Raw genomic sequence first — 25701 nt, forward strand, 5'->3', positions numbered from 1 at the left:
GTTGTTCAGGTCTGGGCTGTGAAGTGTAAATATGTTGTATCAGCTGAAGGTCAACATTTAACACTTCCTCCTGCTAGAAAACTACACAAGTACGTTTCCCATATAAACAGTAGATGAATAGCTGATCATTAGGCTTCTGGTAAAATATTGTTTATTGGCTGGTAATTTTTTTAGATAAATGTTTTCAAATTTGCTACTTATTAATCAAATGAAAACTGAAACTAAGTCCTGGTCTTTGCCATCAGTGGCATTTGCAAACCTTATGACGGAGCTATTCTTACTCCAGCTCACATGACTCTGTCTGCAGGAGAACAGCTCAAAACAAACACATCAGCCATTTTAATAGAAAAAGACATACTTTATACAACATGCAATCAGTACATTCTGTCATCTGACATCCTTGACCACAACCTCATTTACACAAAGTCCTTTCTCCATCAAAGCGCACACAAAAACATTCTGGGTAAAAGCTGTGTGTATATGTCTTAAAGTCATCTTTAAACCAATATTTACACTTAACTACAAAATAAATATGAGTAGACTGTTAACAGATAAATATATTGCCAGGAGGCACTGTGAGCGGTTTGGTTTGGACTGGTTTAATCCATGGGCCCGTTTTTATCAAACCATTGAAGGTAAAGAATAACTAACCCTAATTAAAGTGACTTCCCTGTGTAGTACAACTACTACTACACAGCTACATTAGGAGTTAGAACATTTATCCAAGGTCGTCTTGTCATTTGCCTGTGGTCAGTTTCTTTGAAACCACATTCATGTGGGACTAAATTGTTACTGTATTGTTGCTTATTATTGCTTTTTCATTTGCAAAGGCATCTTTTCATTTAACTTTACATTTGATAAATGTGTCTCTGGCTCCGCGGACGGTGCAGGTTTGATAAATACGGGTCCTTCCATCTAGAGACTTTACGATCATGCGTAGCTGCATTTTTAAAACAATCTTTACTAATATTGCACACAAAACAATGCTGTAACTTCCATGTCCAGCGCTGCTCTCTAAATACTGATGAGAGCCAAGTGTACACAAGGAAAATAAGGAAAACCGACACCATCACCTAGTTAGTAAGTAAAAAGCTGAGCACCCTCTGAAAGGTGTGTTCCTGATAGTTTACAGTACATCAGTACATCCCTCTGCAGTCATTCTGCACATCCTCCACAGTGTCTAAACTGCCTCTGCCGTTAGTCTCTGTATATACTGTATATTCTGATAATGTGGTAGAATGAGGCCACATCACTTCTTATTAGCCAATGGTCTTTTCTGCTTTGAGTCCAAAAGTGTGTGTAAATAAACAGGCTAGTCAAGCTTGTTTTTTTTCCCTTAGCGGTTTTTCATTAATGAACTCAAGTGGCATCTAAATATATAAAGGAATTCAGTCTCTTGTGCATTACTATGTGATGCTCTCCTCTTTTGTGCCAGAATCAGCCTCCAGGCTTGAAAAGTACCTGGACTCATTGAGTGATTGCTAATACTTTCTCATCATCTTCCCTCACTCTCTCTTCTCACCTTCCTGTGTGAAGAGCAGTCGTAGTAACATGGTTCAAGACCCATCTCAGCTGTGATTTCTAACCTTACACAGGACTGGAGTTGGTACAGACCCATACTCAACAGCTCTCCCCATTAGTGTGCTCCACTGCTGTAACCACAGAATGACCCAACAGGGTTTACGGTTAAGGTGTGTTAACCTATAAATGTCTGTGTTTTGCTCATTTAAATTATCCAAATGTGTCACATATGGAACTAGAAATATTCTAGCTTCGTCGTCTGATGTCTTTGTGTTTTTGTAAACCCTGGTTTTGGAGCAAAACAAGCAAATGAAATACCACCATGTCGTATTTTGCAACTTTAATCCGTAACAGGAGTAATTTTTTGCTGCAGCCCAGCTTCTCAGACTTTCTGACCTTTCTAATTTGTCACATGCGAGTCAAACTCTCATTAAGCCACGTATAATCCTTTGCCACTGAAACCTTGACCCAACATGATGAGGGTCAGGGGAAGAGAGATTGTAGATGGACCTGAACATGTGACAAGGTTAACCAGGGATGAGCAGTTGACTCAGACTAAAGATCAAAGCTGGGCACAGCTCACTGTCCCCACTGACTGATTCATTCAGTGTTTTTATTACTTCAGATTATTGCACATCACCCAGACTTTATATTACGTAGCCTTCAACTCTTTGAAGAGCACCACCAGGTGTCTGCAGTGAAGACAACATGGTCCCATCCCTCCTAATGGCTTCAAATACTCTAAAAATACCAAATGTGCTTTTTCCTGAGAAGACATGCATCATGAGAGCAGAACAGTGTCTACACACTGATGATAGTCTGTCTGATCCCTGTAGCTGCATTTTAAGCTAACATGTGATGCAGTGTTACTGGTAGAATGGTGGTTAGAGCATCGAAGTTCGCTAACGGCACGTGTTTACAGGTCACACTAAACACAGCTGGACCATTATTTTACCTGGAACCTCTGACTTGTTGGCACTTACTGACTTCTGATAAACAAAATGACATGGAAATAAATCTGCATGAGATTAGCACCAAGAAAAGTTAGGTGATGTATCTGAATTAATTATTACAAATGACAATGAAAACTGCTGGGAATCAACTTGGTCGTTGCTGTGAGCAAGGCACTGTGGCTTTCAGTTAGAACACAAGGAGTCGCGCCGCTGTCTCTACCTCCCTTCTCACATATCGCTCTAAAGTTGGCATCAGGTGTGTCTGTTGGTGCAGCAGGGGAGACGCTATGTGTGGTGAACCTCGTGGAACATCAGCTCACGAGGGATCGGTGTCTCAGCGCCGTAAACGTTGGAGGCGCGACGCTCGAATGCCGAAACCATCTGCTTCACCACCTCATCAAAGAAGACGTGAGCCAGCTGGGAGTGAAGGAGGGAACGGAACTCAAAGGAGATCTGAAAGGGGAGGGAAGGAATGGAGAGGATCAAATTAGCAGCTGGGTTTAATACGTCACGGGGGTGTGTGTGTGTGTGTGTGTCTCAAGTTAAAAACCATCCAATAAGAAATAGTCTTACAACTACTCATATGCCAACGCACGCACGCACAAACAAAAGGTTAAACCGCTGTCTCCTGCTCATACACAGTCTGCCACCTATGGCCCGTTCCCAGAATGCTCTGAAACCATCCTCACTGTACTTTCATTATGCTTACAACTTACAGCAAAATCTACAGTGCAGGTCCGAGGGTAACCTGGGAGGCCCGGACTGAAACGCCAAACTGTCTCCAAGTGGTTAAACAGTTTCCCATCTGAACAGGACGCCTGAAAGACAACAAGCACACATTAAGTAACTAGTTTGGTGGGAAGGACAAGCAAATGGGAGAAAAGAAACACAGTAGTCCAAGAACTAATTAACAAGACAATCAGCGAGAGGAAGCCAGCTGCAACCAGGCTGTAAGCACAGTGGGAGGTTGTTAGCCTACCTTTACCAGGTGGGGTCGCACAGTGGTGACAAGCGAGGTGTAGTTCTCCATGACGGGAGGAAAGCCCACGGCTAATTTGGCCTTGCAGAAACCAGATCGCTGGAACACCACATCAGACTTTTTACACCAGGGAACAAAGAGGCGATAGTTTTCTACCCCAGCCACCACATCGTATATCTCCTGCATGGAATATCTGAGGAGTCAGAGGAGAAAGACATTAGGTTCCCATGGAATTGAGTGACTAATCAAGACCGGCGCAGTACAAGACATAACTCAGTCAAGTGTAAACTGGGTCACTGAAGAACAGAGACACAGAAAAAGACAAGATAGAAAAAAGTTAAAATAAAAAGCTGGGCAGGGCTGTAAATGAGTGAATGGACCTCTCCACTACTGTTACGTAAGAGTGTCACTCCAACTATAGCTGTTGCAGCGTGCATCTATTTATACAAGCAGATTTAGTGCCTGTGACCTCTGCAGGGAACACAGGAGGACATTTAGTGCGTCATACACAGACACATACGTAGAAGCTCAGATAAAGGCACCACCTACGATCTGTGAAGGCTAGCGAAACTTCTAGGAATCTGAAGTCTGTATTATTTTACTCTAATATATTTCAGTCTGTTTGCTGCAAAGACCACTGAGAGACAGACGTGTGGTCTAGAAAGCTCAGTTATATAATTAGGTGTTTAACCTTCCCTATTTTTTTACATATAGTTTCCTTATAATTGTTTTATAAATAAAGCCTACAATCCATAGTTCACGCTTTAGTAGAGATTTCACATTGTGTAAAAGAATTATCTTTTTGTTTGTTTCTATGAGGGGGAGGAGTCTACCACAGTGTGCTCCGTTTAAGGATCCAATAAACACAGTTCCCAGAATACCACTGGTTTCCACTTACAATTGTGTTATGCAAGTAAATTAGCACAGAAATTGTTGGACATAAAAAGTAATTGTTTTCCATTCACATAATGGTCTCACCCAATAATGCGTCTCTCGGAATACTCCTTCCTCTTGGACAAGGAATCAGTGAGGTTGAAGAAGCTACGGGCAGGCAATGCGACACAACGCCCGGGCATGGCAGCGCCGAGCAGGGGAGGCACTCGCGTCATCAGGATCCCACATGACGACAGGTATCTGATCACAAAAGCAAACAGAGGTGACACCGACAGGGTTCAAAAACCAAGGTGACATTGTTCAGCAGTGATTTCCGTTTTAACCAACTGGATGCAGTTTAGATTTCCCTGAGCCAGGACAAATTTAAACAGACGGATGCAGGAGTGAAATTCACTTTGCCTGCTGTTTGCAGAGTTTCAGTCCAGAGAAAGGAGAAGGACAATAGCAAATTTCTCTACACATCATCTACACAAAATCCAACACACAATAATACCTGCACAAAGAACAAAGTCACAAGCTGCAACATAAAACCTTTCTTCCTGGGAAACAGCAGACGTGACTTGTAACAACACCCGCCAGGCATTTGTCATTCAAATAAAACCGTTCACATGCCAGGAAATCAGAAAGGAACAAGGTCAAGGACACCAACCTCAGTCCTGTCAGGAAAAGCTGTGCAGGCTAACGCCTTCCTGTCTGCTCACGTTTCTCTACCTGTACTTTGTCTTTAGCCTGAGGCAGCACGAATTTGCAGAATCATGGTGATAAGACTTAAGCTGCCTAACAACAACAACAACATCATTACACCTCAATCCATAAATGTCCTAGCAGAGGTAATAATCCAGTTCTTAACAATTGTCAAACCGTAATTTCTCACATTTATTGGATTCAAGAACAGAAAGACAGAAATATTACATTCTCACGAGCAAGCTGACTAAAGTTTCAAAATCTAGATGTTCCTGTTGACCAGTCACTAATTTGTTTCACATTTATTCTTTTTCCCCCATTACTGATTAGAGGAGCCTGATCCGGGCAGGCCAGAGTCCCAGTACCCAACTGATTTGTCCATAATTCTCGGCTTTCACCTACTGCAGCTGTGGTGACCTGTCCCACAATGCCATCAACATGTATATTTAGGTAACTAGCCATTACATCACTGCACAATGTGACACGAGAAGATGTCAATGTCATCCTCCACTTAAACCCACAACACCCATTCTGTGACTGTCCTGACACGCTGCTTTGAATTCCTCATCTATTACAGGTCACTTCAAAGAGTCCAGTCGCTACTACATGGAAACGTGATACAGGTGACGTACAGCACTGACCTTAAACATGCAGGTGTGTGGGTGCACATATGGAAAGTCATGGTTGGGGAGATTGAACTACTAAACCATAAGAGGGGCTAATGTGCACAAAACCAGGACATGATGCAAGTGAACACTGCAATGTCTTACACAAGCACTTTCATTTATCAAGTTAAAATGCTCAAACTACCTCAATTTATCCTGGATGGCGACTGTTCAATGCCCAAGAATTTTAAGTTTATTAGTAAAATCCTCAATCTGTTGCATGCCACAAAGTAGTTGTATTAACACATGCATCTCACAGCTGCAGGTATTTAATTAGAAATAATTAGCTCCAGCACCTGAAGCAGAGGCTCAATCGATCACAGTCATGGTATCTGTTCAGCTGTAGAACAGTAAACGTCATGTCGTGACTACTCTATCACGTTCACTAAAACCTGCGACTCCTTCATTCTGACTCTTCACAGCCCGGGGGCTACGGCGATTATCACTAAGGTCACTAATTACGCGGACCGTAAAGCGTTACCATGGTAACGCAGTTCACTTTAAAGGGTCCTTCGGGTGGAGGTTAACCCACTTCTTAAAAACGGGTTTCGTAGAAAAAACCCTTTTGCTTAAAGCTCCCAAACGTAACGTTTGTGGCGTTAGCACAGATACAACTTACGTCGAGCTAACGTTAACTACACGCCACGGTTCCTACGGCTGCCGGAGCGGCTTCTCATGGTTTCCTCGGTTGAGTCGAGAGTAAAAACATAAAATACTTTACCTTACGCTGCTTCGACTCTGTATGTCCCGACTGGCTGTAGACGGTAGCTGTTTTAAGCATGCAGTTACTTTTCTCAGGCTGCGGCAACCTCTGGCCATCTTCTTTTCTTTTAGGAATTTCTTTTCTAACTTCTCGGTTGACAAGCGAGCCTCACTGCCCACCATTCGCCCCGCCCATTTACGTCACACGCTCTCTGAATGTCGATTACTATTGGACTATCCGTACCCGCTAGAAGCATCCTACTGGCCAGGATTGCTGCTCGTCACAAAAAGCTGCTGGCCTAGGCTTTTTGCGCGTGCATGTGCGCGTTCACTTGGAAAAGTCACGAGACGTTGGCTCGGGTTACACTGTCGCCGTGTGTATTGGTGTTGTCTAGTTATTGTGTAGCAAACCGTTTTCCTGCATAGTTCTACCCGTGTTTTAGCTTAAACGCGCTCTCTAACCGCATCAGCCACTGACTCCAGCTAAAGCTATCAAATACTTTGCAATATAAATATTTCGATATTTTTCTGCACGAACTCAAAGGGATGTGGATTCAAATAGGGTGGAGTTTTAGTTCAGGACAGTGGTACTAGACTGTGAACTGCACCTAATCTGACGCCTGAGTATCCGGCTGATGTGCAGAAACCATTTTGTTTATTTAGCAGGGAGAAAATGCGTGAATTCATTTTTAACGTTTCTGTAATTAATTTTATTACACGTACTAATACTCAAAAACTGAAAAACAATAGTTACACAAAATGGAGTTGGGTAAAATTAGGATATTTAAAATTGAAATGACAAATGAAAAATAAAAACAGATCAAATAAGTAACAAAGGAAATTTTTGAGGAGAAAAATGAAATGCTTGTTGTTGAAAAAACAGCACTGTGCCGTGCGGCTAAACACAGTAGTGAATATTTTATTCTGTAACCCTGAGTTGTGTTGTAACGGGGGCACAGGAAACACTGCAGACAATGCACTACCTTTGAGCAAACTGTGAAAACAAACATCAAATAGTCAGTAAAGAAAGTGAAACTGAAATGAGTTTGTTTTTATTTAATTCAGAAACTATCCAAAATTCACTATGACCCACATTTAAAAAGAAAATCTCTCTTTATTTTTGAACTTATTTTTAAAATGACCCCATCTTATATTATCTCCAGTGGCTGTAGAGGTGTTAAACATACTATGTGCTCAAGACAGACTAAAAATATTCCAGAACCTTACGTGACAGTGAAAGTAAATCAAGATTAGAAACACTGGTGACAAAAAATGTTTTTTCTAAATAATTAAATCATTAAACGGTTGCCAAGAAAAACTAAACTCTGTTTCAGTTGGTCAGTGTTGAGGTGTGAGAATCTCCATCTGTCCTGAAGTTTTGCAATGTTGAATTGTTGATTGATTGTGTCTATAGCAGGATTGCAGATTTTAATCACACATATACTCATTATCAGTCTGCTGAGAGACAGATAAAGCAGTGCATTCCATGCTTTTCCTCCTTTGTTCAGATGCTGTTTATCTTATTGTCTTTAGGGATGAGGGGGATGGGAAGAGATTTACAAGTTACCAAGCACTAGCCAGTAAGGAATAATTCAATTTAGTCCAAGAATGGGTGAGTAAGAGACACATTGTGTGGTGACTAATAAGATTTTAAGTTAAACATTGTAAGAGACGCATAAAGGCCATCAAGACCTAAAGCAAAAATTTAAAAAATCCAGAGACACCTGTTTTGTGACATTTGTTTTTATCTGACGGTCCCCAGGGGTCGTTTTTTCTAACATTAATTTTCACTGTGCCAGTATCTTGAGATTTTATTACAGTTGTTTGAAGCATTACTTTTAATGCAGGTGTCGCAGCTGCGGATGTGAACTATTTTGGTGCTTTTATCCCTAGCACAAACTGTTCTGAGACCAGTTCCAAGAAGACGGAAATGAGCGTTACGCACATCCAGTTTCAGACTCGAGCATCCACCACCAAAATGGCGAAGATCGCCACAACGCACGAAGGTAAGACTTTTGTACAAACTAATGAAAATCGTCCGCTTCACGACACATTTTTGCAGTGTTTTGTATTATGAAGCCATTTGGACAAACATGCTATGTTTGTGGCACAGACGAATGTATGAATGTGTTGTTTTTTGGCGTGATGAGCTGCAGGCCATGGTACGACACAAGGCGGACAGATAATGGCGCTGGGGCCTGCTAGCTGGTTAGCATTAGCTCCGTAGCCTATGCTAGCGGGTTTCTGTAACGTATTGTAAATATATGTATGTATAATTTTACCAGTTGCGTCAACGATAGACTCATAGTAGTTTTCAGATACAGGGCTTTGGAGGTGTAACGCCAACTAGCTATAGTTTAGCACTGTTAGTTGTCTAAAAGCTTCATTGTGCTTAGTCTGCGCGGTTATCGGATCACAAACCTCTTTTAACACCGTACACGTTATATGCACGTACTTACGATCGTGTTTCGCCAGATAATCATGACAGTCCCCGCTGGTTTTAACTCCATAGCATCCTGCTTTTGTAAATAGTTACGAGCGCAAATTATAATTTTATATTTAAGATTTAGCACAAAACGGAGCGAACATGAAATATCGGAAGCACATTGTTGGCTTGGTTCAATTGACGTCAACACCACGGCAACCATTGTTCTACAGATAAATACAGGCAAGATTTGAGCTCTATAAATAAACATTAAATAATTTATGCTGTAAACTTGTACCGTCAAACAATTTAGGGTAGAAAATGAAGACTTAATAAACATTGCTTATTTTCCAGTCTGTGGAATGTAATGCTCCAGTATTCATGTTTTTTTTTTTTTGCCTGCTTTTCCATGTTGCCGTAGATATCGAGGCCCAGATCCTGGAGATCCAGGGGATGAAGGCTTCCCTGCTGGAGAAAGGAGAGCAGGGAGTGGGCCTTGACTCCACTGGGTTTTATGATCAGGAAATCTACGGAGGCAGTGACAGCCGCTTTGCTGGATACGTCACTTCGATTGCTGCCAATGAACAGGAGGATGTAAGTATTATCTGACTCCTACAGCCAAAGTTATGGAGAGTTATTAGTTTTGAGGTGTATTACTGTTAATCTTTGCTTGCGTATTTTAGTTTAAGTCAAGTTGTCGTTCTTTCACAAATAGTGTGATGATACAGTTTGTAAATTTCTTTTGTATTTGTGTGATCTACAGTTTGTTTTGGAGCTTGACTGCTCCTCCTTGTTTGTTGTAGTTGAGCTAGGAGAATCTTGCCTAATTGGTAAGATTTGACTAGACTCCCTTTTCTTTCTCTTCCTTCAGGATGATGAAGATGACACGTCAACAAGCTTGTTGGCACCAAAAAAGCCGGGCTACCATGCACCAGTGGCAATACTCAATGCCATTCCTCAATCAGATGAGCAGGTATGTCTCAGAAACTTTCAGTTTATTAAAAATATTGTGATGTCGGAGCTGAATACTAAATAGGGCAGCTTCAAATACACTTATGGTCCGTTCCCTGTGTTTGTTTTGCAGTATGACCCGTTTGCAGAGCATCGCCCACAGAAGATTGCAGATCGTGAAGATGAATACAAAGCCCGGCGCAGACAGTTGATCATCTCTCCTGAGCGTCTTGACCCTTTTGCAGATGGTAAACTTAGCTCTTTTTTGTCTTCATTACATCTTCCTCATATTCTCCCCTGCTCATGGCCCCATGACTACCTATGGCTTCACATCTATAGCTTTACTGTTCAACCCTTCGACCACAATGCAATAGCTTGCTTCCCAGACTTGATGCCTTCCCTGTGGTCAATCCTCTGTGGTCTAGGAGCATTTTGTGCCAATATGTGTGTCTTCCTAATGGTTTACATTTGAATCATCTTCCAAACTTTGCTACAGTTATCTGTGTGGGCTAAGTGTGGTGTTTTGTTTTTTTTGCATTTTAGCTTGGAGAATATTGCTGTCTTGATGTCAGCAATAAAAATGAACCCCTTTGTGTGCACCGTCAAAGTTGATCCATTGTAGGGTTACCCTGATTTTGAGTGGGAGAGGTGGTTAGGTAAATTGTTGCAGTTCACCTAACAAACATGGGTTGCAGATGGCTTGTGTGTGAGTCGAAGGGTTAACAATCCCACGTGAGCATCAGGCTGAATTGTGATGAGAAAGTGTATTCATCTAATAACCTGAGGATGAAAATGGAAGTGTGAGGGTTAGCTAAGTTGTAATTCACCGGCTAAAGCGATTTACTATGCCACGCTAATTCTAACCTGTTCCCTCGTAGAACTTTGGAGATCTCGACGCATCAGATGAGCTAAATAGACTAGGTCACTTAGAATAGTCAACCCAGAGCCATTATTTAAGGCCTGTAATATAAGCTTTCTACTCCACAGTCCTTGTCGTCATATGGTACTGCATGACGAGTAGGTCTGGCCAACTTTTCTTGCAGATCTAATTATTAAATATAATTATTTCTAGGGTTTGAGGTTAGAGGTTATACTGTTGCCCTGAAATCCTTTTTTTGTGTAGTGCTACAAATCTCAACATAAGCTAATTTATCTTGAGTCATCGTTCCCACCAACAACAGAATAGGCGCAGGTTTGGTGTCAGTAGGACTTACATAAAGCGTGCATGTAGAGAGAGCTTTTTGTACAAAGTTGTTGTGTAAATATATTTTTATTTTACAGCTCTCTCTGTAAAATAGAAATATGTTATCAAGAAAAATGTGTACCACAATACCACGGGCCCATACTAACTGTCCTTAATTTCTCTCCTACAGCAGTACTGCTTTGCCAGTCCTGTACTGCACTCTGTTAAGGGTGCAGCAACTCATCCTGTGTAGGTTATGGGGAACACAGAAAACTGTGCACTTGTCAGTTTGATCAGGGTCCACTGGCTTATTTTGGGGCCTGTGAGCGATCAGATGCAGCTCAGCTACAACAAATGTCTGCTTCTAAAAGCCCATTTAAAAGTCTATTGCCTAGACATTTGACAGTATATAGATATTGCCTGCCTTCTGTCAATAGTTAGCTCTGTTCTGAAAAGGAAGTCAAGGTCTTAATGATGCTTCAGCAACAGCCACTGCTGTGATGAGTCAGTCTCTCTGGCATTTCGTTTCTCCAAATTCACATGGGCTCAATTTTATATTTTGCCTTTTTAATATAATATTTAAAGGTAAAAGTAACTGTACTGTGGTAATGTCATTCTTTTACATAACTTCAAAATCTTGACTTCATTTTTATCTGCTAGTGAAAGTATTTGGGGATCTGGACCACAGGGTCGTACATGTTTCCTGTTTTAATTTCTAGTTTTGTGGTTATGGCCAAAGAAGATACTGTTGTCTTTTTTTTATTTCATTTTTTTGAGTGCCGTTAATTAGTGCAACACAGGTGGTATGCTGTTGTGTGTGAGTTCAAACCCTTTTCCAAAGTGTTACTAATGGTAAAGAGAAATTTTCTAGGCTTCTTATCTGCCGGTTGAAGTCTGACTGCAGAAGGACCCTTGGCACTGAAAGTGTACGTATTCTGAAGAGCACAGCCCAGGACCACTGCATCAGTGAACTTCTTAATCCACTTTAAGAAAACACCACAACCTCAGCTCTTCTCTCTATGTATCTGCTTGTTTTTCAGTAGAATGCTATGACTGTATGTAAGAAAGTCAAATGTACATCTTTGTTATTCAGTTTTGTGAGTGACCTGTTTTAAAGAGGAAAAACCCATAAGTTAATGTGTTGGTAAAAGAGTCAGGGCTAGCTGGCTGTGTTTGCTATGTCTGTAATAATTCAGGTCCCCAGAGTGAGTTCTCATGACTGTCCTTTGTTCTTGTTCGTGCTCTTTCGCGCAGGGGGCAAAACACCGGATCCCAAGCTGCAGGTCAGGTCGTATGTGGACGTCATGTTGGAGCAGAATCTGTCTAAAGAAGAGGTAGGTGTCTCCCCACTTTCACTGTTTGCCATGATGGGCTACCATGTAATTTAAATATAAGTAGTCAGTTATTCATCCTTCGGAAAAGGGAATTGTCTTGACGTTTGTGCATGTTCCTGTATGCAGAGAGAGATTCGTCAGCAGCTGGCAGAGAAGGCTAAGTCAGGGGACCTGAAAGCTGTCAACGGGTCTGCTGCCAGCCAACCAAAGCGCAAGCGTCGCTGGGACCAGACAGCTGACCAAACCCCCTCCAATGCTACACCAAAAAAGATGTCCAGCTGGGACCAGGCAGATTCTAGTGCTGAGGTAAGGTCACTTGAGTGAAACATTATAGCAAACATTAGGTTTAAATTGTTAATATCAGCAGCAGATTTGTCATTTGTTTTATAATATGATTATCTTTGGTTCCTTGAAGACTCCAGGGCACACACCTGCACACACACCCTCCAACAGCCGATGGGACGAAACCCCTGGTCGCCCTAAAGGCAGTGAGACCCCAGGAGCCACTCCCAGCACCCGCATGTGGGACCCCACTCCTAGCCACACACCAGCTGGAGCTGCCACACCAGGAAGAGACACACCTGGACATGCCACACCTGGCCATGGTGGCGCCACAGGCAGTGTGCGCAAGAACCGCTGGGACGAAACCCCAAAGACAGAGAGAGAGACGCCAGGACATGGGAGTGGCTGGGCTGAGACGCCACGCACAGACAGAGGAGATGAATCAGTGGGTGAGACTCCAACCCCAGGAGCCAGCAAGAGGAAGTCTCGGTGGGATGAAACGCCTGCCAGTCAAATGGGAAACTCTACACCACTACTTACCCCTGGAAAAACTCCGATTGGAACTCCAGCAATGAACATGGCGACTCCAACTCCAGGTAAACTCAATTGTTGTGTCACTATGTTAATTTTGGGTTACACGTCTTCCTGTCTATGTAACTGCTTTAATTTACTGAAGACATTTTAACTTCATAATCTTTTGTCAGGTCACCTGATGAGCATGACTCCAGAGCAACTGCAGGCGTGGCGATGGGAGAGAGAAATCGATGAGCGAAACCGGCCTCTCACAGACGAGGAGCTTGATGCCATGTTTCCAGAAGGATACAAGGTTGGTGCCTTTGTCCTTTAACTTTATCATGTGGTTAGATTTAGGAGGGAAATCATCTCTGCTTTGTTTTTCACCTGTCTCAACTTTCTGATCATGACTAAATATTGTTCTCCACAGGTGTTGCCTCCACCAGCAGGCTACGTGCCCATCCGTACTCCAGCTCGTAAGCTGTCGGCGACGCCCACTCCTATTGGAGGCATGACAGGCTTCCACATGCAGGCAGAGGACCGCACCACCAAGCAGATGAATGACCAGCCCTCTGGAAACCTCCCCTTCCTCAAACCTGATGACATCCAGTATTTTGACAAATTACTGGTGAGTACAACACACACAAACAGTTATAAAATAATCAGCTTTGTTTGAACCTTTGAGTTAAATGTGTGTGGATTTAATTTTGTGTCTCCAATAGGTGGAGGTGGACGAGTCCACCCTGAGCCCTGAGGAGCAAAAGGAGAGGAAAATCATGAAGCTGCTCCTGAAGATTAAAAATGGAACCCCACCTATGCGGAAGGTTTGTAGCTCTCATTTAAAGTATCTCCTCTCTTTTTTTCATACCAGGGTTCATATGCAATGCAACACCCAGCACTACGCCTGTTTGTGGCTGCAGTGTAAATATTTGCTTGCTATAGAATCTCCTATGAGGACCTGCTGTTTTCAGCGGACGTCTGAGTTTAGACGCTGATGCTCTGCTGGAAGCAGCTGACAGATCATTATCAGACTGAACAAAAGACTGAGTTCAAGTAATTGCAATGCTTGTCTGACCAATGCTGCTCCTCGCTATTGTAGGCTGCGCTGCGTCAGATCACGGACAAGGCTCGTGAATTCGGAGCAGGTCCTCTGTTCAACCAGATCTTGCCACTGCTTATGTCTCCCACTCTGGAGGACCAGGAGCGTCACCTTCTGGTTAAAGTCATTGACCGCATTCTCTACAAACTTGATGACTTGGTCCGACCATATGTCCACAAGGTAGGTTGACCGAGAAAGATGGTCGTTTGTGTGTGTAGTTTAATAAAGAACTAACTTTTGTTCTTGTTTGCAGATCCTGGTGGTTATCGAGCCCCTTCTGATTGATGAGGACTATTATGCCAGAGTAGAGGGAAGAGAGATCATCTCTAACCTGGCAAAGGTACCTTCTATCCTATTGCAGTGTTATTCACACCTGTTTGGCTGTTCTGTGGTCCGATCGTGTTAGTTAATCGCTATAGTAATTACCAAAATGGGAGCGAACAAGACGGTTATACCATATTTTTTGAGTTCAAGCTTTTGTTACACCTTGTTAATAAAATTGATTTGATTTAATCTGCCTAACAGCCTTATGCATTAATGTTTTGTACCACAAGACAAAGAATGACTATCAACAATTCCGTGCACACCTTTGGCCATTGCATACAGATGTACTGTTACTGCACACATCTGAGCTTCCTGCCTTTTCTATGTCACAGGCTGCTGGTTTGGCTACAATGATTTCCACAATGCGACCTGATATTGACAACATGGACGAGTATGTCAGAAACACCACAGCTCGAGCTTTTGCTGTGGTGGCCTCTGCCCTTGGTATCCCCTCTCTCCTGCCCTTCCTCAAAGCTGTGTGTAAGAGCAAGAAGTCCTGGCAGGCCCGACACACAGGCATCAAGATTGTACAGCAGATTGCTATCCTTATGGGCTGTGCCATTCTGCCCCACCTCCGCAGCTTGGTGGAGATCATCGAACATGGTCAGTTGGGACCTTGCTTCCTCTCACTGCTTGAGTCTGTACATTTGGATGTTTAAGACGGACTGTAGCATTGAGATACATCTAACAGCTGTGTGCTAAATGTCTTCCTTTGACTGTGATACCACAGGTCTGGTAGATGAGCAGCAGAAGGTTAGGACCATCAGTGCCCTGGCTATAGCTGCTCTTGCTGAAGCTGCTACTCCCTATGGTATTGAGTCTTTCGATTCAGTCCTTAAGCCACTGTGGAAGGGTATTCGACAGCACAGAGGAAAGGTAAGATGTCAGTTTTTTGATGTCACTGCTTAAAGTGAAAATGTGTGACAAAGCAGGTCAGTCTGCATTCAGTGCAAGATCAACACCCAGCACTAAGCCTACACGTGGCTGTTGTGTGAATCTTTGCTTGCTAGAGTCTCTCCTTAGAGGAGCTGCTGTCTCCAGTAGAGGTCACACATTAGACCATTAATTATCTGCTAGGAGCAGCAGACAAGTCCTTCTTATTACTCATGTCAGCAGACAGGAATTGGTGAGTGCACTTTAAATGATGTTATTCTCCTCTGTCTATGTTATCAGGGTCTGGCTGCTTTCCTCAAAGCTATTGGTTACCTAATCCCACTGATGGATGCTGAGTATGCAAACTACTACACCAGGGAGGTGATGCTGATCCTCATCAGAGAGTTCCAGTCCCCTGATGAAGAGATGAAAAAGATTGTACTCAAGGTAAGGCATTGGGAAACCCTGTGTTTATATATAAGACGCAGCGGATGCTGTTTACACCAAGAAATGCTTTCGACCAGCAGAGACCCTTAACTCCTTTTGTTGTTTCTAACCTTAGCCTATGTTTGTCTTGCAGGTGGTGAAGCAGTGTTGTGGCACTGATGGTGTAGAAGCCAACTACATCAAGACTGAGATCCTGCCCCCCTTTTTCAAACACTTTTGGCAGCATAGGATGGCTCTGGACAGACGTAACTACAGACAGGTCTGCATAGCAATATATCACACACAATCTTAAAGGTTAAAGCTGTTGCACATGTTCTAAACACTTTTTTCCTTCAGTTGGTGGACACCACAGTGGAGTTGGCCAACAAGGTGGGAGCAGCAGAGATCATTTCCCGTATTGTAGATGACCTGAAAGACGAGGCCGAGCAGTACAGAAAGATGGTGATGGAAACGATTGAGAAGATCATGGGAAATCTGGGTGCAGCTGACATCGACCACAAGCTGGAGGAGCAGTTGATCGACGGTATCCTGTACGCCTTCCAGGAGCAGACCACAGAGGTCAGAAAGAAGACCTTTAACAGCTATTTACTTTCTGTAGCGTAGAAACAGCCTCCTCTTCCCAAAATCTTTCTCCTAATGGGTCTCTTGTCTCTCTTTTTCCAGGACTCTGTGATGCTGAACGGCTTTGGCACAGTGGTCAATGCCCTCGGGAAGCGTGTGAAACCCTACCTGCCTCAGATCTGTGGTACGGTGCTGTGGCGTCTGAACAACAAGTCGGCCAAAGTCCGCCAGCAGGCAGCGGATCTGATTTCCCGAACGGCTGTGGTCATGAAGACCTGTCAGGAGGTACGCTGGGAAGACCTGTGCTTACAAACGTCACAAGGCTGGAGTTGACCTAGGAACTAAATCATCTTTTTCTGTCTGTCCCTTTTAGGAGAAGCTGATGGGTCACTTGGGCGTGGTGCTGTACGAGTACCTGGGGGAGGAGTACCCCGAAGTGCTGGGGAGCATCCTAGGAGCACTGAAGGCCATTGTTAATGTCATCGGTGTGTTCCTCGCTCTATATATCAATTATAAGCCTTTATTAACCCTTAACAGTATCCGTAAAGTAACAAACAAACTAACTGTGTCACTGCAGGTATGCACAAGATGACGCCACCAATCAAAGACCTGCTTCCTCGTTTAACTCCCATCCTGAAGAACAGGCACGAGAAAGTGCAGGAGAACTGCATCGATCTGGTGGGAAGGATCGCTGACAGGTCAGTGGCATGAAGCCTGGCGCCGTCGCTCATGCGACTTGTTCTAACTGCTTGTGTGTGTTTTAGGGGAGCTGAATATGTGTCAGCAAGAGAGTGGATGAGGATTTGTTTTGAACTGCTGGAGCTGTTAAAGGCTCACAAAAAGGCGATTCGCAGAGCCACCGTCAACACCTTTGGTTATATCGCCAAAGCCATCGGGTAAGAACGCCCCTTCTTTAAAAACTGTAACTTGGGAAACTTTTCAGCCTGTTCGTCTGTTCTGACCAATGTTTTGCCTCCTCTAGTCCCCATGACGTCTTGGCCACGCTGCTCAATAATCTGAAGGTCCAGGAGCGTCAGAACCGAGTCTGCACAACTGTGGCCATCGCCATTGTCGCAGAGACCTGTTCTCCGTTCACAGTGCTGCCGGCGCTCATGAACGAGTACCGCGTGCCAGAGCTCAACGTGCAGAACGGCGTGCTCAAGTCCCTGTCCTTCCTGTTTGAGTACATCGGCGAGATGGGCAAAGATTACATCTACGCTGTGACTCCGCTGCTGGAGGATGCGCTCATGGACAGGTGACCCACCAGTTTCTGTACGCCTACATTCAAATGAATCTTTCTGGTAACTAACTGTGGAGCGGTGTCCCCCCTGCAGAGACCTGGTCCACAGGCAGACGGCCAGTGCAGTGGTTCAGCACATGTCTCTGGGCGTCTACGGGTTCGGCTGCGAAGACTCGCTGAACCATCTACTTAACTACGTGTGGCCCAACGTGTTCGAAACATCGCCCCATGTCATTCAGGCGGTGATGGGGGCTCTGGAGGGGCTGAGGGTGGCCATCGGGCCGTGCCGCATGCTGCAGTACTGCTTACAGGTAAGACCAGCCTTCATTAAAGAAAACACAGCTCAACTGTGAGCTCACTGTGTATTAAGTGTGTTGCTTCTGTCTGCAGGGTTTGTTCCATCCTGCCAGGAAGGTGAGAGACGTCTACTGGAAGATTTACAACTCCATCTACATCGGCTCACAGGACGCCCTCATCGCCCACTACCCACAGGTCTACAACGACGAGAAGAACATGTACGTCCGCTACGAGCTGGACTACGTCTTGTAAATAAAATCTTCGTGCCCCTTTTCCCCCTCTATCGATCTCTCCGTCTCCATGTGTCTCGGCGTAGGACCGAGTTGGTTTTTATTTAGCAACTGTATGTTGATCTTTGTAAACCGTCAAATGACTCTGAATTAAAATTGAGCTGATTAGGAAAATGGAAGAAGAATTGTGTAAAGTCTGTATTTTCTTATTTCTCCATTTTTTTTTTTTTTTTTTTTTGTGTTCCCTGGAATGAATGGTCGAGGTCGGACGAGCCTTTAATTGAAGAATGCAGCGCAGTCGTCAATATTTTAAACATTCAGCTCTGTGTTGACGGGCCTCTGTAGCAGCTGTACTCACCCTCCATGTTTCACACCACCTCCGTTCTTAGCTGGTTGCTTTATTTAACCAAATAAAATGTTTGTGTATAAAAATGTTTGTGTAGCTGTGGTTTTATTTTCCCTACTGAAGCAGTGAGTTTAGACTCACAGTTTGAGGCTCAGCTCATCCGGATGCTTCTATTACTGCTCCACATCAGTTGATTCAAGGCTGGAGGTCATTATTCCTTTTTGCTGTGTGCACGAGCAGTTTGATAGAAGTCAGGAGAAGCTGAGTGATGATGGGACCTTAGTGTTTAGTAGTCTGACAGCTCAGAAAACCTTGTGGCTTCATGAGATCAGGCCCAGTTGTAGATGCTCAGGTATGATGTCAACACTGGTTGTTGCTGAGTAACATTTTATTGGTTGTGTTAAGGAGGATTAGTGGGTTTCCTGTTACTGGGTGATGTTTAGGAGCAGCCCGCGCCTCATGTCATATGGGTAAACTAGCTTTGACATAATGGAGTCAGTGGTACTGGAACTGCGTCTGGTTCTCGCCTGGTCTCGTTTACAAATTCATGACCTTGCAACCATTTTCTAAACTCACCAACTTCTGCCCTGCCTCTTTCTTCGCTATCAGATGAGCACGTTCACCGAGCAGCCAGCCACAAACTGGGAATTCACTGACACTAAAAATAAAAGCCTAGAGACCAAAACTTGACCCTTGTCCTCACACACACACACACACACACACACACACACACACACAAGTAGTTAATGCTCAGTGGAAAATCCTCCCCCTCCTCCCCCTCCTCCTCCTCCTCTGTTCAGCCAGGCTCGTGTGCTTTGACCCAGATTCCACCACTAGACGCCATCAGGGTCTGATAATCTGAGGAGGAAGTAGGCCTTCAGCAGTAGTTTATGAGCTTGGATCTACTTTTTACTAAAATAACTGTTTTGACAATTATGTGAAAATCTGTAGTAACTCCCAGAAATAATCAGGTTTCTTTTTTAAAAAATCTTAAATATAAAGCCCATCTTCAAACTGATCTTGAAAGTTGTCTTAATAATTGTTCTGTTAAATTTGCAGATAAGACCAAACCACAGAGAGGAGCAGCATCAAGGCACATAGCATTGATCTGAATAAAGGTAACTGAATATATCTGTGTAGGCCCAGTCCGGCTCAGAACAACCAGCATCCTCACTGTCCCTCCCTCACAGCGTAGAGAACGTGTCTCCATGAACACAGACAGCCATGAAAAATGCATCACATGCGATAATGCAGCGTCTGTGTGTGCGCGTTGAGGCTGTGTGTGCGTGTTGAGTCTGTGTGTGCGTGTTGAGGCTGTGTTGAGTCTGTGTGTGCGTGTTGAGTCTGTGTGTGCGTGTTGAGGCTGTGTGTGCGTGTTGAGTCTGTGTGTGCGCGTTGAGGCTGTGTGTGCGCGTTGAGTCTGTGTGTGCGTGTTGAGTCTGTGTGTGCGTGTTGAGGCTGTGTGTGTGTGTTGAGGCTGTGTGTGCGTGTTGAGGCTGTGTGTGCGTGTTGAGTCTGTGTGTGCGTGTTGAGTCTGTGTGTGCGTGTTGAGTCTGTGTGTGCGTGTTGAGGCTGTGTGTGCGTGTTGAGGCTGTGTGTGCGTGTTGAGTCAGCTCTGGGAGGTGGGTCTCCTGATTCCTGACCCGCCCCAGGGAGATGTCTGTGATCAGGAATGTTTCCACAAGAAGTGACACGACGAGATGAGGTGAGGCTATCGCTCAGGGTCGTGAGGAATAATCTGACTGCATGTGTTTGACTGTGGGAGGAACCAGGGCCACACGGACCCGGGGATCTGTCAACCTTTACACCAACACATCACCCACTCAACTCAATGTTTATTAGTGAGTTTAAAAACAGACAAATCACAAGTTTGTTAAACTTGAGTTAATGTCAGAGCTGCAGCATTGGGTCGTACAAGTGTCCCTAATAAAGTGGCCACTGGGTTTATTATGATATGTATTTAGTAGTTTTTACTTCATGTCATGAGCCTCGTTTGTAACATAATCAACCCTGTGCATTCTGAGTAGAGTAGATATTCTTTTTTATTCTATTCTATCCTCCTTTCCTTTCCTTTCCTTTCCTTTCCTTTCCTTTCCTCTCTTCTCCTTTCCTCCTCTCCCATCCTCTCCTCCTTTCCTCCCTTCCTCCCCTCGCCTCTACTCTCTTTTCTTTTCCTCCTCTCCCCTTCCTCTCCCCTCTCCTCTCCCATCCTCTCCTCCTTTCCTTTCCTCCCCTCTCTTCTCCTTTCCTCCTCTCCCATCCTCTCCTCTTTCCCTTTCCTCCCTTCCTCCCCTCGCCTCTACTCTCTTTCTTTTTCCTCCTCTCACCCCTTCCTCCCCCTCACCTCCCCCCTCCTCCTCTCCCATCCTCCTCTCCATCCTTCTCCTCCTTCCCTCTCTTCTCTTGCTCTTCCTTTTCTGCCTCTCCGCACCTCTCCTCCTTTCCTTCCCATTCCCCTCGCTCTATCTCTTTCTTTCTCCTCATTCCTCCCTTCCTCCCTCTCCTCTTCCCCTCTCTCCCGATCCTTCCAGCTTCCTCCCTCCCTTCCTTTCCTCCTCTCACTCCTCTACTCTCTTCTTCCTCCCTCGCTCTCCTCTCTTCCCTCCCTCCCATCCCTCTCTCCCCCTCCTCTCCCTCCTCTCCTCCTTTCCTTCCTCCCCTCTCTTCTCCTTTCCTCCTCTCCCATCCTCTCCTCCTTTCCTCCCTTCCTCCCTCCTCGGGCCTTCCTCTCTCTTTCTTTGTCCTCTCTCCCCTTCCTCCCTCCCTCCCTTCCTCCCCTCGTCGCCTCCTCCATCTTCCTTCTTCCACTCCTCCTTATCCACCCCTCTCCCATCTCCGCTTACTCTCCTTTCAGTCACTCCCCTCTTCTTCCCCTCTCCTCGCCTCCCTCCTATCCTTCCTCTTCTCTCCCTCTCCTCCGTCTCCCTCCTCGTTTCCTTTCCTCTCTTCATTCCTTGCCTCCTCTTCCTCCTTATCTCGCTCCTCTATCCCCTCCTCTCCTCGTTTTCCTCTCCCCTCTCTTCTGCTCACTTTCTTTCCCCTCTCTTCTCCTATCCTCTCCATCCTTCTCCTTCCTCTCCTTCCTCCCGCTCGTCTCTCTACTCTCTTCTTATCCTCCTCTTCCCTCCTCCCTGTCTCCCTCCTATCCGGTCCCTCCCTCCTTTCCTTCGCTCCCTCTCTTGTGCTCACTCCTACCTCTCTCCATTTCTCCCTCGTTCTTCCCTGCCTACTTTCCTTTTTCGTCCTTCCTCTCCTCCTCCCTCCATCCTGTCCTCCCATCCTTGTCCTCCTTCCTCCCCTCTCTCCTTTTGCCTCCTCTCCTATCCTTTCCTCTCTGCCCTTCCTCATCGTTTCTCTTTCCTGCTCGCCTCTACTTTGTTCTTTCCTCCTGCCCTCTCCCTCCCTCACCTCCTCCGCTCTCTCTCCTCTTGCCTCCCTTCGCTTCCCTCCCTCTCTCTTCTCTTTTCTTTGTCTCTCATCTTCCCTCCTTTCTGTTCCCACTTCTTCCTCTCCTTCCCCTCCCGCCTTATCTCTCTTCTTCTCTCCTCCCCTGTCTCTCCCTCCCTTCCTCCTCTCTCCCCATCTCCTCTTTTTCCTTCCTCCCCTCTCTTCTCCTTCTCAACCAAGGACCTCTCCATCCTCTCCATCCTTCACCTCCCTTTTCCTCCCCTTTCTGCCTTCTACTCTCTTTTCTTTTCCTCCTCCTCCTCTGCTCCTCCCCTCCTCTCCGCTTCACGCTCGTCTCTCCATCTCTCCTCCTTTCCTCCCCTCGTTCTTCTCTTTTCCCTTCCTCCCATCCTCGTCCCCTGTCTCCCTACCTCTTCCTCCTTCCTTCCCCTCTGCCTCTCCTCTCTTTGTCTTTTCTCCTCCTGCTCCCCCTCCCTTCCCGCCTTCCTCCCCTCGTCGTACTCCTCGTCGTCCTCCTCCGTCCCTCTCTTTCCTTTCTCCTGTGTCGCTTTGGCCAGGTCCCTTCTGCCTCCTCCCCTCTCTTCTTCTCCATTTCCATTCCTCTGCTCCCATCCTCTCGCTCCTTGTGCCTCCCCTCTCTTGGCTCTTTTCCTCCTCTCACCATCCTCGCAATTCCTCCTTTTCTCCCCTTCGGTGTCATTCGCGGTCGTCATGGTTTGTTCCGCCTGTTCCTCACTGCGGTCAGTCCTATTCCGTACCGGTTCGCATATTGTACCTCGAAGATGCCCTAGGTCGTCCCGTCGCTTTCGCGGGTCCGTTATCCTCCCCCTCCGGTGCTTCCTTTATGATTTCCCCTGTCCTCTCCCCTCCTCCGGATCGCTCGCATTTCCTCCTTATGCCCCTTCCGTCCCCTCTCCTCTTCGTCTGCTTTTTTCGTTTGTCCCTCCTCTCACCCAGTCGCGGCCTTTCGCTCCCCTCCTCCTCTCGCCTCTTTCTCCCATCCGCTTTCTTTCACTTCCTCTCCTCTAATCTTCTACGCTTGTTCTCCTCGTCCACAATCCGTCTGCCTCCTTTCCTCCTGTCTTCTCCTCCTCCTCTCTCTTTTCTTTCGTGGTGTTGGGGTCCTCCTCCTCCTGGGATAGCCACCTTCCTTTTCCTACTGACCCTTCCCATCCCTATCCTACCCCCTTCGCTTTCTCTCTTCCCATCCTCCTTTCCTTTTTCCGTTTCCTCCCCTCTTCTTCTCCTTTCTCCTCTCCCCGCCTCGTTCCTCCTTTCCTCCCCTCGTTCTTCTTACTTTTCCTCCGTAGGCATCTCCCTCCGTCTCCTCCTTTCGCCTGTCCTCTTCGCTTCTTCCCCTTGACCCCCTCTCCTCTCCATACTGCGGTTTCATTTTCCATCTCCTCCTCTCTGCCGCTTCCTCCCTTCCTCCCCTCTGAATTCCTTCGGTGGCCCTCTCGTGCTTCGATCCATCTCCTCTTTCCTTTCCTTCCTCCGCCCATCGCTTCTCACTCTTCACCTCCGTCTCCCTGGTCCCCTCCATCCAGTCCTCTTTCCTCGCCTTGCCTCCAACCTCGTCCTCTACTCTCTTTTCTTTATGGCCTCCTACTCAACTCTCGCGTACCCGCTTTCCTCGCCTCCCGTCCTCCCTTCCTCCCCTCACCTCCTCGTCCCTCCTAAAGTCCTCCTGTTCGTCGTCCCCTCTCTTCGTCGTTTTCCCTCCTCTTCCCGCCATGCCTCGGTCCGATGGATCAACTCGCTTTCCTCCCCTTACACCTCCCCTCTTTGCCTCTTCCTCGCTGTTTCTCTTTCCTCCTCAATCTACCCTCCTCCCTCACACCTCGCGCGTTCCCTCCCGGCTCTCCTAGTCCCATCCTCTACAGCGTGCGGTTCCGTTTCCTGTTGTCGTTTCCACTTTCCTCCCCTCGGCGTCTTTCTGCTCTTTCCTCCTCTCCCCCGTCCTCCTGGCCGTCCGATTTTCCGTCCGCCTCGGCCTTCGCTCCCCTTCGTCCATACATACTAGAACTCTCTTTCTTTTCCTCCTCTCCTCGCCCCGAGAGATCCCTCCCTGGGCCCTTTCCTTCCCGATCGCTGGTTCTCGGGTCCGTTTGTTGCCCAGTACCCTCCCGTCTTAGGTCCGGTTCTCCTTTCCCTCCGTGTTCTCCCTTCTCTATATATGGTGTACGGGCGTTAGTAGAATATGGTTGCCTTGAGTTTGCCCGTTTTCCAAATCGATACTTATTCCAGAGGGTTCTTCCGCTTCCCTCTCGCCGTGTTTTAGGGTCCATTGTTTTCCCTTGCGCGTTCGCCTTTAGAGTGCCCTAGGGGGTTCGGTCCAAGGGAACACCAGTGCCGTCCTCTGTCCCTGCATTTCCCCCGGTATGACAGGTCGACGTTCCCATTCCGAAAGATCCTTGCCAGGTTCTTTGTCCGCGCCTTTCAGCCCTCCGCGTTTCTACCCTCCTTGCTCCGGCCCCTGATGCTCTGGTGCCTTCCGTTCAGGGCTCCGAGGTGCCGTTCCCTATTCCCGTCCTGAATCCGCTCCATCCGTTCTGAGTTTGTCCACTGCCTCCCTGGTCCATTGTAGATTTGCATACGTTATGGGCCACTGCACCTTCCACTTACCTATCTTCCCCTTTAGTTCCAATTCGGCGGGGTTCTTCGAGTTGGACATTCCCTAACTTTCCTATCCACATGAGTTGCGTGTCCGTGATCACATTCAGCGTTTAATCACATTTTTCCACGCGGTGATACTTCTGCCCCTGTCCCCTCCCGTCCCTTCAATGGTTCCGTCCGGGTGTGTTGTGCGCGTCCGCTGCCCTCCCTACGCCTATCAGTCACGGATTAGCCCGGTCCCTCCCTATTGGTTTTCCTTACATACCCCTCTCCTCCTGTCCCGGATATCCCTGTCCGAATCGGTCCTTTCCGCGCGAGGGGTCCGGGGTGGCTGGCGTGTCCATCCCTCCCTGTACTCGTTTGGTAGATTAAATAAGGATAGGATTCCGTCGCAATTTTTCCATCCTCCTCTACTTATGTCCTCACCCTCCTCCCCAGGTCCCTTTTCACTGGTATGTGCGCACCACCCCGCCGTGATTCTGTCCTGACAGGCCCTAGGTCTTTTTCCATACCATGCCTTCCTGTCCTGATTATTGTCTCAACCGGTGATTCCACGCGGCCGCGTATCCGTCCCTTGGGGGGACATCATTTTCCGGTTCGCTCGATTACCATGTATTGCGCTTGACCGGTCCATTTGTGTGATCATCCCCTTTTCCATTTGCGCGGGGTGGTTTAGGTATCCTTTGCCTGTGGTTCTCGCGACCCGGAGGTCCCTTATGTGTTTCCCGTTCCTTTTTCCTTCTAATGATTCTCCTTCCTTCCATGTCCCCGTCGTCCTCCCTCCCTTCCAGATCGCTGGAGTCCTTGTCACTTCCGTGAATGGGTTCCTCAGTGAGGATAGCCCTCCCATCATCCTCACCTTCCCTCCGGGCCCTGCCCTTGAGTCTTTGGGTGGGTAGTCTCAGAATCGCGCCTTGGTCCATTTCTGCGCGCCCATCTAAATCAGGGGCCCGTCCACATCTCCGATTGCACCTTTCCGTGTATCCAGAGCGCTCTGTGCCTTCCTATTCGGTCAATGGGGGCCCTTCCCATAGCCTTGTTGTCCGGCCTTCCCGGTCCGTTCCATCATCACGCGATCTTCCGTATTGCTCGCAGTAGTGTCACGTGAGTAGGGAGGTTCGGGTATGGATGTTCCTTCTGTTCTCGGTTGTGAGGCGTGCCCTTCATCGCCCCA

General features: G+C 46.3%; 2 protein-coding genes across 6 annotated transcripts; one reads left to right on the forward strand and one right to left on the reverse strand.

Annotated features, from left to right (window-relative positions):
- Positions 1 to 324: 324 nt before the first annotated feature.
- Positions 325 to 6608, reverse strand: coq10b (coenzyme Q10B). Its single transcript, XM_029137754.3, has 5 exons — positions 6418 to 6608; positions 4432 to 4587; positions 3454 to 3646; positions 3191 to 3292; positions 325 to 2927 (listed from the first exon to the last, which is right to left on the reverse strand). Exons 1-5 carry the CDS (start codon positions 6579 to 6581, stop codon positions 2760 to 2762), a joined length of 783 nt encoding a protein of 260 aa, XP_028993587.1. The 5' UTR covers positions 6582 to 6608; the 3' UTR covers positions 325 to 2759.
- A 1666-nt stretch (positions 6609 to 8274) lies between these two features.
- sf3b1 (splicing factor 3b, subunit 1) lies at positions 8275 to 18589 on the forward strand. 5 transcript variants are annotated; one of them, XM_029137719.3, is made up of 24 exons: positions 8275 to 8404; positions 9245 to 9417; positions 9695 to 9796; positions 9908 to 10022; positions 12212 to 12291; positions 12418 to 12597; positions 12707 to 13169; positions 13278 to 13399; positions 13517 to 13714; positions 13809 to 13910; positions 14186 to 14365; positions 14439 to 14525; positions 14842 to 15112; positions 15240 to 15385; positions 15683 to 15829; positions 15963 to 16088; positions 16166 to 16387; positions 16493 to 16675; positions 16764 to 16875; positions 16968 to 17088; positions 17155 to 17286; positions 17373 to 17645; positions 17725 to 17941; positions 18021 to 18589. In XM_029137719.3, the coding sequence occupies exons 1-24, from the start codon at positions 8329 to 8331 to the stop codon at positions 18177 to 18179; spliced, it is 3987 nt and encodes a 1328-aa protein (XP_028993552.1). In that variant the 5' UTR covers positions 8275 to 8328; the 3' UTR covers positions 18180 to 18589. The 5 variants fall into 5 exon arrangements, with proteins under 5 accessions (XP_028993552.1, XP_055361272.1, XP_028993555.1 ...); XM_029137720.2 differs by lacking the exons at positions 8275 to 8404; positions 9245 to 9417; positions 9695 to 9796; positions 9908 to 10022 and adding an exon at positions 10253 to 11883; XM_055505297.1 differs by lacking the exons at positions 12212 to 12291; positions 12418 to 12597; positions 12707 to 13169; ... (15 more) ...; positions 17725 to 17941; positions 18021 to 18589 and adding exons at positions 11148 to 11206; positions 11829 to 11881 and having other exon boundaries at positions 8292 to 8404.
- The last annotated feature ends 7112 nt before the right edge of the window (positions 18590 to 25701 follow it).

This window comes from Betta splendens, chromosome 21, assembly GCF_900634795.4.
Source record: "Betta splendens chromosome 21, fBetSpl5.4, whole genome shotgun sequence".
Taxonomy (NCBI): domain Eukaryota; kingdom Metazoa; phylum Chordata; class Actinopteri; order Anabantiformes; family Osphronemidae; genus Betta; species Betta splendens.

Coding starts and splice junctions, on each gene's coding strand:
- coq10b (XM_029137754.3), bottom strand. CDS start 6,581: ATGGTGGGCAGTGAGGCTCGCTTGTCAACCGAGAAGTTAGAAAAGAAA. Junction 4,588..6,417: donor CAGAGTCGAAGCAGCGTAAG/GTAAAGTATTTT, acceptor TTTTGTGATCAG/ATACCTGTCGTCATGTGGGA. Junction 3,293..3,453: donor TGCGACCCCACCTGGTAAAG/GTAGGCTAACAA, acceptor GTTGTCTTTCAG/GCGTCCTGTTCAGATGGGAA.
- sf3b1 (XM_029137719.3), top strand. CDS start 8,329: ATGAGCGTTACGCACATCCAGTTTCAGACTCGAGCATCCACCACCAAA. Junction 12,292..12,417: donor AGAATCTGTCTAAAGAAGAG/GTAGGTGTCTCC, acceptor TCCTGTATGCAG/AGAGAGATTCGTCAGCAGCT. Junction 12,598..12,706: donor AGGCAGATTCTAGTGCTGAG/GTAAGGTCACTT, acceptor GGTTCCTTGAAG/ACTCCAGGGCACACACCTGC.